This window comes from Emydura macquarii, unplaced genomic scaffold, assembly GCF_026122565.2.
Source record: "Emydura macquarii macquarii isolate MOO-44397 ecotype Brisbane River unplaced genomic scaffold, CSIRO-AGI_Emac_v2 contig_2372, whole genome shotgun sequence".
NCBI classification, from domain to species: Eukaryota; Metazoa; Chordata; order Testudines; family Chelidae; genus Emydura; species Emydura macquarii.
In genome coordinates, this window is record NW_027132509.1 from 379863 (window position 1) to 393672 (window position 13810).

The 13810-nt window shown below is 45.1% G+C and overlaps 1 protein-coding gene across 1 annotated transcript; it reads right to left on the reverse strand.

Annotated features, from left to right (window-relative positions):
* Window positions 1–5255: 5255 nt before the first annotated feature.
* Window positions 5256–11031, reverse strand: VAX1 (ventral anterior homeobox 1). The gene is made up of 3 exons (XM_067561284.1): window positions 10635–11031; window positions 8639–8826; window positions 5256–5889 (listed from the first exon to the last, which is right to left on the reverse strand). Exons 1-3 carry the CDS (start codon window positions 10867–10869, stop codon window positions 5356–5358), a joined length of 957 nt encoding a protein of 318 aa, XP_067417385.1. The 5' UTR covers window positions 10870–11031; the 3' UTR covers window positions 5256–5355.
* Window positions 11032–13810: the final 2779 nt, after the last annotated feature.

The window sequence follows — 13810 nt, forward strand, 5'->3', positions numbered from 1 at the left end:
CATTTCCCCCGTGAATGGGCATAGCTGACATTGTATCACATGTTCTACATGAGTCCTTGGCCTAATCCTTGAGTTAAATAGGAGTTTCACCTGTGTGAGGGCTGCAGGATCAAGCCCTTTATCATTGTACCCACCGTGTTTGGCTAAACAACAATAAATTATCAATGCCAGACCCTTAATCCTGCCCTTCAATCTCAGGTCAAATTAGGTACTAAATGCAGGTCTTATAAAAGTAAGGTTTCATTAAATCTACCCATCAGTATAAACGGTTCCATTATTGCCTTTTAAAAATCCACTGGAGATAGGTTTGGGTATTGCGTTTGTTTGTTTATTTGCCTTGGCTCTAAATATTACCCCTACCTTGTATGCTGTCCAAATATCGAAGCATTTGAACTCAGATGTTACTGTGATGGGCAACCGAGAAATAATTTTGAGACGCAAACAGACAGTGCTGGTTCACTAGACCCCGGAAGTGAAACTGATTAACCACCAGAAACCTGACCGTTTATGTTTCTTGTCCAGGTGCTGAATGAAATGCAACAACTAAATAAAAATAATCAGCATAAATGGGCGGTGTGTAGCTTGGAAACATCCTTTACCTTTTAATAAAAGAAGCTATTATTGATAACACCGGTAATGAGATATAGATATGTATGGATTTTAATCGGTCCTTTTAAAAAACAAACCTACAGGAGGGATTTTTCTCATCTCTCTACAAAAAAATTAGCTTAACATTTCACGTGTATTACCTGTCTCGGGGTTTGTTTTATTCGTTGTATTGAAACGCAAGGGAGAATTTATAAACTTAACCCAGGGCGACCAGGTCATGTTTAAAAAAACAAACGGAAAATCTGCTCCCCAGTCCTACCCTTCCACCTGGAAGAAAAGCTACGGGTCTGACAAACATTAAGGTCTGAAGTAATACTGAACTCAAACTGCTTTACTGCGGAGGCTATGTGGCTGTCTTTAGCTCACCTCCAACTCCTTTTGTAACACCCAGGCTTTAACTGAAGAACAGAAACTGGGTAGCTAGAATTTAAAGGAGCTGCACAGCGAAGTGATTTTAAGCAGACCCCTCACTTACATTCTTGCTCCAAAACACACGAACCCAGTCACGTATCTGGGAGCAGAACGGGACCTGTCTATTTAAAAATGAACTAGGCTGTTCACCCACACAACCAAAATCACCACCACCGACAACAAAATAAAAACCCTTCAGAACCAGAATAGAGACAGGTGTTCTCACTGTCTTGCCCTAACCAAAAGTAGAATGTGGAGTATTTAACTTTACATTGGCTTGAATAAAGGCATTCGCCATAATGATCGACCACAACTCGACCACAGAGGAGGGGCAGAATTGCTTCCCACGGGCATGACTCCAGAGCTGGGACTGTGGGACATGGCGAAGATTCAGGAGTACGTTGGCCTTCCCTTTGCTTTAAACCCGCAGGTTGTGCGGCGCTTGGACGGCGCGGGGTGTGTGGGTGGAATCCTGAAATTGACTCAAATTGCTTCCGGAGGCTTTTTTAATGACAAATACACTTTTCATTATTGCAGGAGAGGCTTCTTTGAAAACAATAACAGCGCACCGTGTGGAAGTGGTGAGTAGAGGAGGCCTGGATACACCGGCTGGGAGCTTCACCAATTTTAAGCTCTCAAGGTAAATAGTTACCATCAAACTGTGCCTTGGTTCAATTGGAAAGACAGAGCGAGGGGGAGATTAAAAAATAATCGTCTTCTTTTTATTGATCAATTCATTTGCCAAAATGGAGTTACAGTTTTTCCAAATGGGGAATAATGGAAACGCTTGTGAATTTCATCCGGGGCAGACTCATCAGTTTGCTATATTCATAACGGAGGAGGTTGGGAGGAGATGGGTAGTTGGGGCGGGGGAGACGGGAAATGGGAGTTGGTTTAGCACCAGTGGTTTTTCTTTTGGTAAAGAAAACAACATGAATTACGTACACAATCTCTCCTCCCCCAGTTCCGCGAGGACTAAAACTGCGTCATTTTTAATAATAATAATTATTATTATTTTAAATTAAACCCCTAGAAAACGTAAACTTAGTTTTATTCTTGCTGGTGAAAATCTTTCATCGTATTCAGCATTTTCTTTAGTTTGATTAATTTTTTTTTTGTCTCTTGGAGGTTTAAATGAAGCAAAAGAAGAGTCCACATCTAATCGCTAGCAAATGTCCTCCGTAAAGAATCAGATCCATATCCCTCGATCATTTCTGACGTGTCTGCAAAGTTAAAAAAAAAAATCTCCACTTGATTTTGGAGCAGGGTAGCTGTCCACTTTGGAAATAACTCTAAAAGAAAGATGGAGAATAAACAACGGGGCTAATTGCCTGGTAACTCCTAAAAAATACTACTGCTGGTGGCAGGGGATATCCCGGGGAACGCAGGATGGGAAATCGCCTTCGAAATGTCTCTTACTCGAAAAGCTGGTTGATCTTTCTCTTAGAGTTTGATGCAGGAACTGCTAGAATAATAACCACCCCCTTCCGGATATCTGCGCACAAAGAAGTGAGTTTTGGTGAAAATCAGAATTGCTAACGCTGCCCCAGTTCAAAGTAATGACAAGAAGAGATCCGCACGGGCTCCGATCCGGTGTACAGTTGCTATCCAGCAGTTGTTGAAAAGCGGCTAATAAATACTTTCAGCCATGAAGGTACAGTGGTTATGGATCCTGAATTTCGATTTGTTTTTAAAAAGTGCATGGCCGGGTTGGACATTACAGGTTAGTTAATACCTTTGATCCAAGGAACTAGATTACCCTGGTGAGCTAAAGAATGGCAAACGAGAAACACAGGGAGAGGACTGAGAACTCTGCATGAGGAAATCCAGAATAAGCAACAATTTGTATTGCCCTTGAACTCCGCCGGCATTCTGCTGGAAGCCACGTGAATTGCAACCGACGTCGGTTTAGACATAAGCAGTCTAGGAAATCTCTCTGATTTTTATTTTCGCACCTGTTTGTAACAGCGGCCGTCATTAGAAGGCCCAGTCCTACACTGATTTCCCAGACAAAACTCCCCTCTGAGCTCAGGATCGGGCCCCCATGGGGATTCTCTCTTTCCTGAGAGCCCTTTGGTTTATCGTTAATATTTCATTCTCTTTCTCCTTCTTATAGAAAGAGATCACAGATGCACAAGGGTTGGGGAAATCACAGTCTGAAAATCTAGCGTAGTGTCGGTTTTGGTATTAACACATGGGGAAATCGCTTCAGCGAATGACACTGATTATTGGCCAGCCAGGAAGCAAGCCCGAGGTTTAATCGATTGAATCGCAGTCCTCATTTAAATAAACAACTACACGCAATGTTTAGAGAGTTGTGTTGGTTTTTAAAACTGGTGCAAACTCGGCTATTTAATTGTGGATCCCAAACTGTCCCATCTGTTCAAGACCCACAACAGAAGCATCATTCCAGAAAGGCAATCGGCTTCAGAACATCCACTAGAAAGGGGGTGGAGGGGGTTGGTTTTTTGTTTACATTTTGCATCGTACATATCAGATGGTAATTTTGGTGTTTTAAATACGAGACGAAAGTACACCTACTTCTGGCGTCATATAGATAGAATATATTTCACTCTCACCACATAAATACAAAACATCCAAATATCCAAAAACATCCAGAACAAACGTTAGTAGCCAGTTCTCGGCGCTCGATTCATTCATTATTTTCTCCACTAGTTGTCTAGAAACTTCAGACGTACATACTTCACAATAAAGTTACTAGTTTGTTGTCTGTCCTGCCCTCTCTCGCGCTCCCCGGTTCTGGTCTATAGTTAATGCTCTACCCTACCGCAACCATTCCACTGTTCGTCATTATTTTTGGTTAAAGTCTGGTGGCATGTCTTTATACACTTTGTAAACGCGTTATAGGAAAGGTTAAAGAAAAGAAACTAAACAAACAACCTAGCTAACTGCAGGAACCCTTTGCTGACACATTCAAGTACTGAAATGTAGTGCTAACGTGTGGAATAAACGTGTGGGTGGACAGAATACCAGAGCCACGTATGCAAGAAGAAAAAAGGATTGTTACACGGATGGATTTTGAAGGACAGAAATAATAACAAAAAAGCTATGCTCTTGCTATTTTACTTTCATTTGAATTAAAGTGTGAGTAGTGTGTGAGGGTATTATGGAAGGAGGAAACCCTAAAGATGTTTAATTTAGATGCACTTTGAAAGTATTGGAAACTCAAATAGAAAAAAATGCCATTACAATGGCTGTAATAGATGTAATTACGGCTCTCTGGCGGTTACTGCCCTTATTTAAAACCAGCTTGACTTTTGCACTATTTTGTATTTTGTTTTTCGATTCGAAGAATTAGCTCGGGAAACGAGAAAAAAAAAGGGGCGTTGCTTTATCTCGAAGTGAGAGATTGGTTTTATGACAATTCTCTAAAGCCACTGCTTTCTGTATCTGCGTGCAATGCACACAGTTTAAAGGCGGTCTCTTCCGAGCCTTAAAATAGTCAAGATTTAAAACAAAAGAAAGTTGATAGACTTTTTTTCTGGCTTGGATCTGTATCAAGGGCAAAGATAAATAAAAAAGTAGGATACTCAACGGTTAATGTAGTGCAGTCAGCGCATATATATATATATATATATATATATATATATATATATATATATATGTGTGTGTGTGTGTGTGTTATATATATATATATATATATATATATATATGGGGCCACAAAACCTTGAATATATTTGTGCTTAGCGTCACTGAAGTCTTGACAACACATTTAAATCCACCTGATGGCTCCATTTCTGGCTGGCTGTTTGGAATCGCCTTCCCCCATCGGTTTGCATTGGTTTAATGCAGAGTGCAGTCCAAATTGTTACGATTCAACTGCAAACTACTTCCCCTTCCCCCCTCCTCCCCAAATAAAAACGTGGCTCGTCGTTAGCTTTGCATTGGTTCGATTCCAAATGCTGGGGTTTAACACGGCCTTTCCCCATCACAGGCTCCCACGTTAAAAAGGGGGCGGTGTGTGTGTGTGTGGGGGGATCACTACCGGTGTTCCTTCCTGGCTGTTTCGTCTGGAATCCGGTGCTTTAGTGGCTACACTTGGGTGTGGGCTTTCCCCACGCCGTGGGTAGGATTTCTCCTCTCAAAATAGTTGAGTACCTTGCACTGGGGAATGAGGAAAGCGTGGTGGTGGTGGTGGGGTTGTTATGGAGGAGCAGTTTGGGGTGTGTGTGTGTGTGTGTGTGTGTGTGTGGTGTGTGTGTGTGTGTGGGGGGGGAAATGAGGGGAGGGCTGATGAGATGCTAACGTGTCATTATCCCATAAATATCGCCACAAATAGATACTATAAATATAAATACAGAGAGTTACTTAGAGTTAGTCCAGGGCTTTTTTCTCAGCGCCTTCCTTAGGGTTGGTCCTGGAGTAGGGCTCGAAGGCAGAGGAACTCAAGTACCTGGCTGACAGTTCCTGCAAGTTTCCTGCCAAGGATCCGGCCATTGTCAAGGGATTGGAGGACAGCCGGCTGGCCACCGAGCCCAGGAGGCTTGGCACCGGCAGGCTGAAGAGGTTGTGGCCGGCGCCAGGGGAGGCGTGGAGTCCCGCAGCCTGGGGGGGCCCGGCCGAGCCGCTCACCGCCGGCGGGTGCGGGGAACCGCCCGCGGTCCCTGAGCTGGGGGCGCCCGTGGCGCCGAGGCTGAGGCTAGGGGCCCGCAGCGCCGAGCCCAAGGCGCTGGTGGCACAGGGGGGCAGGAGGCCGGGCAGTCCGGGCGGGGAGAGCAGCCGGCCTTGCTCCAGGAGCCGGAGGACGCTGCAGGTGGCGGCGGTCTCGGACACCACGGACCTCAGCTCCGAGTCTTTGCCTTGGTCCTTTTTCTGCTTCGTGCGCCTGTTCTGGAACCAGACCTTTACCTGCAGAGCCGGGGGAGAGAAGCACAGGGTGAGCGGGGCGGGGGGACCAGCACCGCCCGGGGGTCCGGGAGCCCAGCCCGGCCCGGCGGGGAGGAGGCGAAGGGGCTGTCGGACTACGGCCTTCCTCCATTTACACACACACACACACACACACACACAAATACACACCCCTTCCACTCCAGCCATAGGACTGGACAATGACCTGCCGCTTGACCACTCCGAAATATGGGTTTACAGTGTATCGGGGCCTGCGGGGAGTATTAAAGAGGGTGGGGTGGAGGGGGGGGAGGGAAATGTAAGGAGCTGAAATGGGAGCACCATTCAGCAGCACTTTTTACAACTGGGGTGTGTGGGGGAAAGGGGGGGGGAAGAAATCCTGCCTAGGATCAACGAGCTCCGGCTTTGGGCGAGGTGTGTAACTGAGAGGCACCGTAAGGGGCCCGGATCCTCCTCTCCTGCAGCCGGTGGACATTTTGCCAGGGGTTCCCATGCAGGGTAGCAGGATCGGACTCTTGAAACGTGTTTTATTTAAGCCAGCCCCAGCACGGAAGCTCGTGGCAGGCAGGCGGATCACTCCGGCAGGCGGCTCGGCTGCACACCCGGGGACCCCGGCGTGCACCGGCCGCTCCGCTCCCTCTTCCCTCCCTGCCAGCGTGAAATTAACAAAGCGCGTGGAGAAACGCGGATCCATTCACAGCAACGCGGGGACTCCGGATCTCTGCCGCTCCCGGATCTCACTGCCGAGGAAGGCCTGGCACAGCTGCTCCGCGCTCTCCCCGCATCTCAGGGGCTTGCGGCCCATTCGCCCATTCCAAAGTATTTTATTATTTTAACTCAAAGACATCGCCTCTATATTTCGACAGCCTCTGAGCCTATTGAACGTGTCATACCTGCCTAGCAGCACAGAAAGGCTAATGGGCTTGTCAGAGGGATTGATTGCAGTACTGGATCTTTGAACGAAATGCGAAACCAGTCTTTAGACGTGTGCTCTTTTTCGCTGGTTTGGTTCCCCCCCCCCCACTATTAAACACTTTTAATAGTTTTAACTGACATAAATATTGACAGACCACCGCCTGCATAACTATAAAGTACTATATAGTCACTGTTATGTCAACAAGTCCTCCCCCCCCCTCCCAAGAAAACAAACCCAAAAGGAGATGCAGTCAAATTGGGCAGAAACTTTGCTACTGTCCACCAATCTATTTCATTTAATCAGAGGTAGGAATGAAAGCTAAGTACATCAAATAAGATGGTTTCAAATCTGTGGTACGCACAAAAGTAGGACTATTTCCCGGCTGTCTATGTTCTGTTATGAACCACTGGGGAGCTTCTAGCATTTTCCCCCAAAGTAGCTAATTATAATAATACAATTACTTTTTCCTCTGTCGTATTACATTATTCTTCCCGCCAGATTTTCTCATTCAGAGTAACTTCCATGCAATATTTCCTTCCTTCTTTCCTTCCTTCTTTCCCATCTCACCTCCTATATTAGACACTGTTTCATACACTATATGAAGAGATCAGGGGACGCTAAATTACCGAAGAAGTTGGCTCCCCCCTTATCATCCCAGCTCTAGATATTTTGCAACAGAGGCAAAAAAAATCTCTCTATAAAAAGACTATTCTTCTTCCTTGGTCCTCTAGAATAGGTGGCCCAATACTGAGCTGATTTTTGTGAGAGGCAAAGGATCCCTTTTTTTATTTGGGCTTGAAAACTTAAAATGGGACCGGTGCTGCAACCCAACCCCCACGCCAGATAAAAAGGAAATGAAAATCAAATAGAATGTGTGTGTGTGTGAGTCAATTTTAACGCAGCATGATTCCAGATCCTTTCATCGTCAAATTGCACACGGACAGATTTTAAATCCGATTCTATGAAATCACACACACACACACACACACACACACTCCAAACGTAAAAAACAAAACAATGTAAAGACACTCACAGGCAAAATCAAACACGAGAAGCTTTAGCGGGGCACGTAAACGTATCTAATAGAAAGTCACTGATGCTCTCTGCATTTGTTGATGATATGCTTGTGAGTAACTTACTTTTTTAGACTGTTTAAAATGCCATGACTTGATCCGAATCCACTCAACAGTCCATGGAAAGTAGTGACTGCTGCCTGCATGCGGACTTGTGTTATGAAAGGTACGGTGGTTTGCATTGCTCACACCCGCTCGTCTTTCAAATCTGACACCCCCCCCCCCCACCTCCGGAATTCAATGCCACATATTTTGAAAGCAATTTTTTTCCCCCCTCCAAGCGTCACTGTGCTAATGCTCATTTTGCTAATTGTGTGTGCTGAATGTCTCCTCGGAAAACTCTTCGCGCTCACGTACTGACTTCCAGGAGAGATTTGCGACGTACTGTGGCTGAGTTTTTGACCTGTGTGTGTGTGTGTGTGTATAAAAACTGGGCTGCCAGGTTGTGTCTGAGGCTGAATATTCATAGATCGCTGTGGTTATGTGCGGGGAAATGGTCTGCCACTAACTGTGCGATGGGGTTTGCCAGGAGGCCTGCGGTCCTGTGTGAACCAGGCAGTGTGCTCTGGAACCAGCCGTTGCCTATCTAGACTATTGAAGTCTGGGAGCAGGTGTTTATGTGGACTAGCCTTCAGCTGCGTGACTCTCTCTGCCTCCCTGAGAAGTGTGTCTGGGCTGGGACTCTGAGTGTCTCGGGAGGGGGGTGGAGAGGTCTCTGCAGTGCCTCGCAGCTCGTTTCCCCGGGTGATTTCTCTGGGACTACCTGAGTTTCCGAAAGGTTGAGCTGCCGAGCCAGGTCGGTCCTTTCCCGTCCCACCACGTATTGGCACCTCTGGAACTCCATCTCCAGCCGGTACAGCTGCTCCGCGGTGAAGGAAGTGCGGGTGCGTTTGGGGCGGTCCAGATCAAGTCCTTTAGGCAGAATAATCTCTCTTATTGAACCTTTGGCATCTGGCAAAGAAACGCGCAGTCACTTTACACCCAGGCACCGCTGCAGAGCAATGGAAAGCGCTGCTTTCCGCCCCTCAGCACCGCATCCAGCCCACCTCCTGCCCCAGAGCCAGGCTCGCTTAGGTTAGCCGGGCAGCCGTGGGGAATCGTGAACCCGGGGCATGGCCCGTGGGTACCGTACCCAGGAAAAGAGGAGGCAGAGATCTGTCAATCATTCGCCCAGCCCAACTTTGTTTCTAAAAGCCGTTTAATATATTTCACCAGCACCACCTCGCAGGGCGGTAAACAACACCATCCTTCGTGGAAAAGGTCCCTGCACCCGATTCCGTTCCGGTTGTAAACGGCAGGATTATTCTTTGTTGTTGCTGGGTGACTATTGTTATTGGTTCACGCCAGCCTCCCACGCCAAAAAGCAGCGGTTACAGTGCCTGGGCAATACCGGTTCGAGCTTACAAAACGTTTCGATTCGTTTCATGCCCTGGGTGGTTTTGTGGGCCGGTGAGTGCATCCAGCACGCTGCATTGCAGAGTTTATGGCCGCTTCTTTACTCTTTAAAAATGCCAGGGGGGGGGGAGGGGAGAAAAACAAAACCAGAACAAACCACACACACAAGCCTCACTTTTATTTTAGCACCGGTCCAAAGGGAGCAAGACCAATCTTATTAGCACAGCTGTCAGGCTCGAGCTGGATTCCTCGGACAGGAAAGCATTCCCCACCTTGCTTTCCGTAATTTTACCTCCATAAATCATAGATGGCCACATCATTTCAATCTGACCTCTCTCTGGGGTCAATCGGTCGCGCAAGGATTAATTATTGTTTACCAGGCCTGCTTTACATTATTTTTATTATAATTTTATTCCCCTCCCCCCCCCCCCAAACACACACACACACACCATTAAAAAAACTGTAATTTCCACTGGCAATTTTTGCAAAGCACTAGAAAATCATTTCATTAGCGGACCGGGCAATGATCCGAAGGATGGGGAGGAGGGAAGTTAGACCAGTAAATAGACAGAAAGCCCATTCAATCCCTCCTGTCTGCTTTTCACCGCTCTTTAAATGGTGATTGTTTAAGAAATCGTTCTTCTACCCAGCAACCCGGTAAAATCTACATTAGAAGAGAGGACCCAGCAGAAACCTCCTACCGTATTTTATGCATCCCAGCCACCAAATAAAATACAAAATCCAACAAAAACACAAGCAGCACAAACGTACCAGGATCCAAAAGGCGAAATACATGATTTATCAGGGCCCCTCCTTTCGAGTGCCAAATAACCACTTAAAGCAAGCACGTTCACCTGCGGGAGGGAGGTGTAGGCATTACAAAATTAAACCGCGGTTGCTGTTTATGAATTGCGTTGATCCGAATTACTCGGGCATGCCTTTAACCGGTCTGGAGTTAACCTGGGCACTGGCAATGCTCTCTGCAGAAGAAGGCACCGCTGGGAAAGCCTATCGCGAATCAAGAAAGGCTGCAAATCATGTATTTCACAGCAACCACGGTGGGTGTTTAAGAGGTACAAAGAGAAAGTGGAAAACAAATGTCAGGCCGATAAACTTTTCCCATGAACCACGGAAGTGAATTAATAAAAGAGGAGAAAAAAATCGGGCCCATGAACACCGCTGTTGACTTAGAACCACTTGCCACTGGAAACACCGCATGAAAATCTACAACGGGATTTTTCTTCGGGTCCGTAATAAAAGAGGAACATCTTGAAACCCCGACTTCTATTTGTGTAAAGAAGACGCGAATACAGATGATACACACACACACACACACACACACAACACGACTCCAAAACTCCTACCTCTAACTAGGATCCTTCTGCAATAGTCCGGGTCTGCAGAACTAGATTTACTTTTATTACACTCTTCCGAAACTGCAGAGGCAGAATAAGTCCCTTGCTGATCCTTCAAAAAAGTAGAAAGATTTCCTTCAGACCCTTTGCTTTCCTTGCCCTCTTTATGTCCGTTCTTCGAGACCCGGTTAGCTTCAGCCTCTGAATTGCATCTAACGTCCATTTTGTCTTGTTTCCCAAACATGTAGTGCAATAAAAAAGAAGAAAAGAAAAGAAAGTCTAGGCTGGATATTGCACAGCCGACGGTCAGATCGGGGGGGATCTGTAAAAGCGCCTGTAGCAAGGAAGGTCGGGTTGGATCCCAACAGAAAGGCAGCAGCTTTCTCAATCCCAGCGTCCTAATGTGACTGTCCAGTTTCCCTGAGCCCCAGCGATCAGGTACTCAACAGTACAACTCCAAAATGATTTAATGTCTGCCTTATTACAGAGACATGTAGTTGTTAGACACACAGAGGGACGCGCACTCGCTGTTTCAATTGATTACGGGTAATTTTGCAGCCTCCACATTTAGGTTACCTCATGAATACACTAAATTGTTTGGATAATATATCAGATCGTAATGGATGGTTTGTGTGCTTGTCCCCAATCAAGTAGAGTTTAGCCAGTGAATAAACTGAAATGATTGGTCTTGCTTTCAGGAAACACACAATCAAAAGACTGAGACTTCCAGAGGGGGGAAAAAAGGGGGGGGGAAACTTTTGACAAGATTCACCCTGAATTGTTAGCACCATTAGCAGCCATTATTAACTTTCTTCAGTCTGCCTTTGACCCTCCAGATTATATAGTGGCTTTATCCAAGGCACGCCAAATAAATCTGAATAAAGCTGCTAGGAAAGGCTGGAAAAAAAATGTAGTTGCAGAAAAGCAGGTCTGAGTCAAAACAAACAAGCAAACCACCATCCACACAAAAAGTTTTCCCTTAAATGGGTCTATCCAAGGAAGCGGAGGATAAGCCCAGCAGAAATCCTCCTTAACACATCTCTCCACAGACAGCCATCTTAAACTCCTACCTCTTCTTAATTCAGTTCAGATACTTGCTTTTTGTGTGTGTGTGTGTGTGTGTGTGTGCTAATTCTGCACCTTCACAAACACTGAACCTATTGGTAGAGCCTGCTCATTGAAGAAAAAGGAAAAAAAACAGCTTTGTGTTCAGATAGATCCAGGAGGGGAGAGAGGGAGAGAGAGAGATAGCCCGTGAAAAATCTCATCTGCGTGATCTGCTAAAGGATAAAAAAAAGTTTTACCCTAGCTATTTCATTGTCTCTGCTACAATATCTTTGAGAACCGCAACAGCCAGTAATCCAATAAGACCATTGATTAGGCTACAATGATTCAATTCAAGCAAATGGCCTTGTGCAAAGAGCATGCTCCAGCCCTTCTTGTCACCTTGCAGGGCAGAAGCCCTCTTCATGCTGCTGTCCTTATTCATTCCTTTATGGGAAATGTAGAGCAAAAGGAGTGAAAGATGGCAATTATCTAATTGGACTATTAACAAACAATTCTCTGAGTGTGGCTGTCTGGCAATGGTGCTTGGGCGGGGTGAAAGGCCACATGTTGCACTGGCCCCATTCACAAAGAGTTTAGGGGCCGGAGGGAGAGAAAGAATTTTCTTGGAGAATTTTTCACACAAATCCAGGAGTGTCAGGTTTTCCTGTCTCTCTCTCTGTGTCTCAGGGGTGGTGACTGGCATCTTTACCCATCTGACGGTACTCTGCAGCCCACTAATATTGCAAACTGCACCGCAACCCAACATGAGATTGCAGCACCCTGCCAGATTATGTATGTATTACACACTGCTCAACTCCATGGGTCAGATTCTGATCGTGTTGGTGTAACTGCATTGACTTCAAAGGAGTTATTACTGATTTGGGCTGGGCTAACTGAGGGCAGACCCTGGATCTATGGCCTAAATTTAAACTAGTGTAAATAGGGATATTTCAGGCCAAGAAATAAAATAAAATTTAAAAAGTGAATGCAGTTTACATACACTTCAGATTATCCTGCCTCTAACAAGTATTCTTCAATAACTGCCTGATCATCTGAACTAGATTTTTTTCTATTGCAATTCTTAGACGTGTCGGATGTAGATAAAGAAGTCACTCCTGAGACCTTAATCAGCCCCTATGCTTTGTATATATAATGAATATGTACATTAATACAGAATGTCTCTAGTCTGGAAGAGGTTTCTCCTTAAAGCAAATGCATTTAAGCAATTTCTGATTTTTTTTATTATTAGTTATTTCTTGTTTTGCAGTAGTGGCTAGCACTCCAAATAAATTGGCGGCCCTATTGCGTGAGACACTTTCCAGATAGATAAGGAAGAAGCAATCCTTTCCCCAATTTTAGGGCCCAATCCTGTGAGCTATTCCGTGTGTGGATGTCGGCACAACAACTTCATAACAGACACAAATGGATGTAACAAACAGAGGGGTTAGGTAAGAGAGCAAAAGGTAATAGTAGCAGGAATACATTTTTGCATAAATGATCTATTATGCACAACTTGCAGTTAGTGAGGTTAGGGTGACCAGATGTCCAGATTTTATAGGGACAGTCCCGACATTTTGGGCTTTTTTTTAATATAGGCATCTATAATCCCTCGCCCCCATGCCAGTTTTTCATACTTGCTATCTGGTCACTCTAAGTGAGTATACATCTATATGGTTACTAAGCGTGACAGTAGCAGTCCTGGCTGGCCATATGATTTTCAAAAATGCTAAATAAGACAGTATTATCTTAAACATTTTTTACATAACAAATGTTCCAAGACAAAGTAGGTAATACAATATTTTCCATAAAAGTCTATTGTGAATGTAGAGAGAAATTATAATTATATTTGTATAGGTGTGTGGGTGTGTGTATGACATTTCTCCCCCATGTTTTTAGTTATGCTAATATCTAGGCACATGGCATAATAATAAACATGTAGTTATTCAACTCATTTACACTGTCTGAGGCAGGATATTTGGAGTTTAAACATCAGATTTATGGGATATTACTCGCTGCCTTTCCTGCAATAAGGACCTGATCCAAAGCCCAGTGGAGTTAATGGGAGTTTTGCCGTAAATGTATGATCTCCTATAGACTTGGCTACAAAACTTGTTTGTAAACATTCAGGTAGCTCTATA

Excerpts from the sequence above, each read along its gene's own strand:
- VAX1 (XM_067561284.1), bottom strand. The coding sequence starts at position 10,869 with ATGTTTGGGAAACAAGACAAAATGGACGTTAGATGCAATTCAGAGGCT. Across the intron at positions 8,827-10,634 it reads CAGAAGGATCCTAGTTAGAG|ATGCCAAAGGTTCAATAAGA; the intron begins GTAGGAGTTTTG and ends TTTCTTTGCCAG. Across the intron at positions 5,890-8,638 it reads TCAACCTTTCGGAAACTCAG|GTAAAGGTCTGGTTCCAGAA; the intron begins GTAGTCCCAGAG and ends CCGGCTCTGCAG.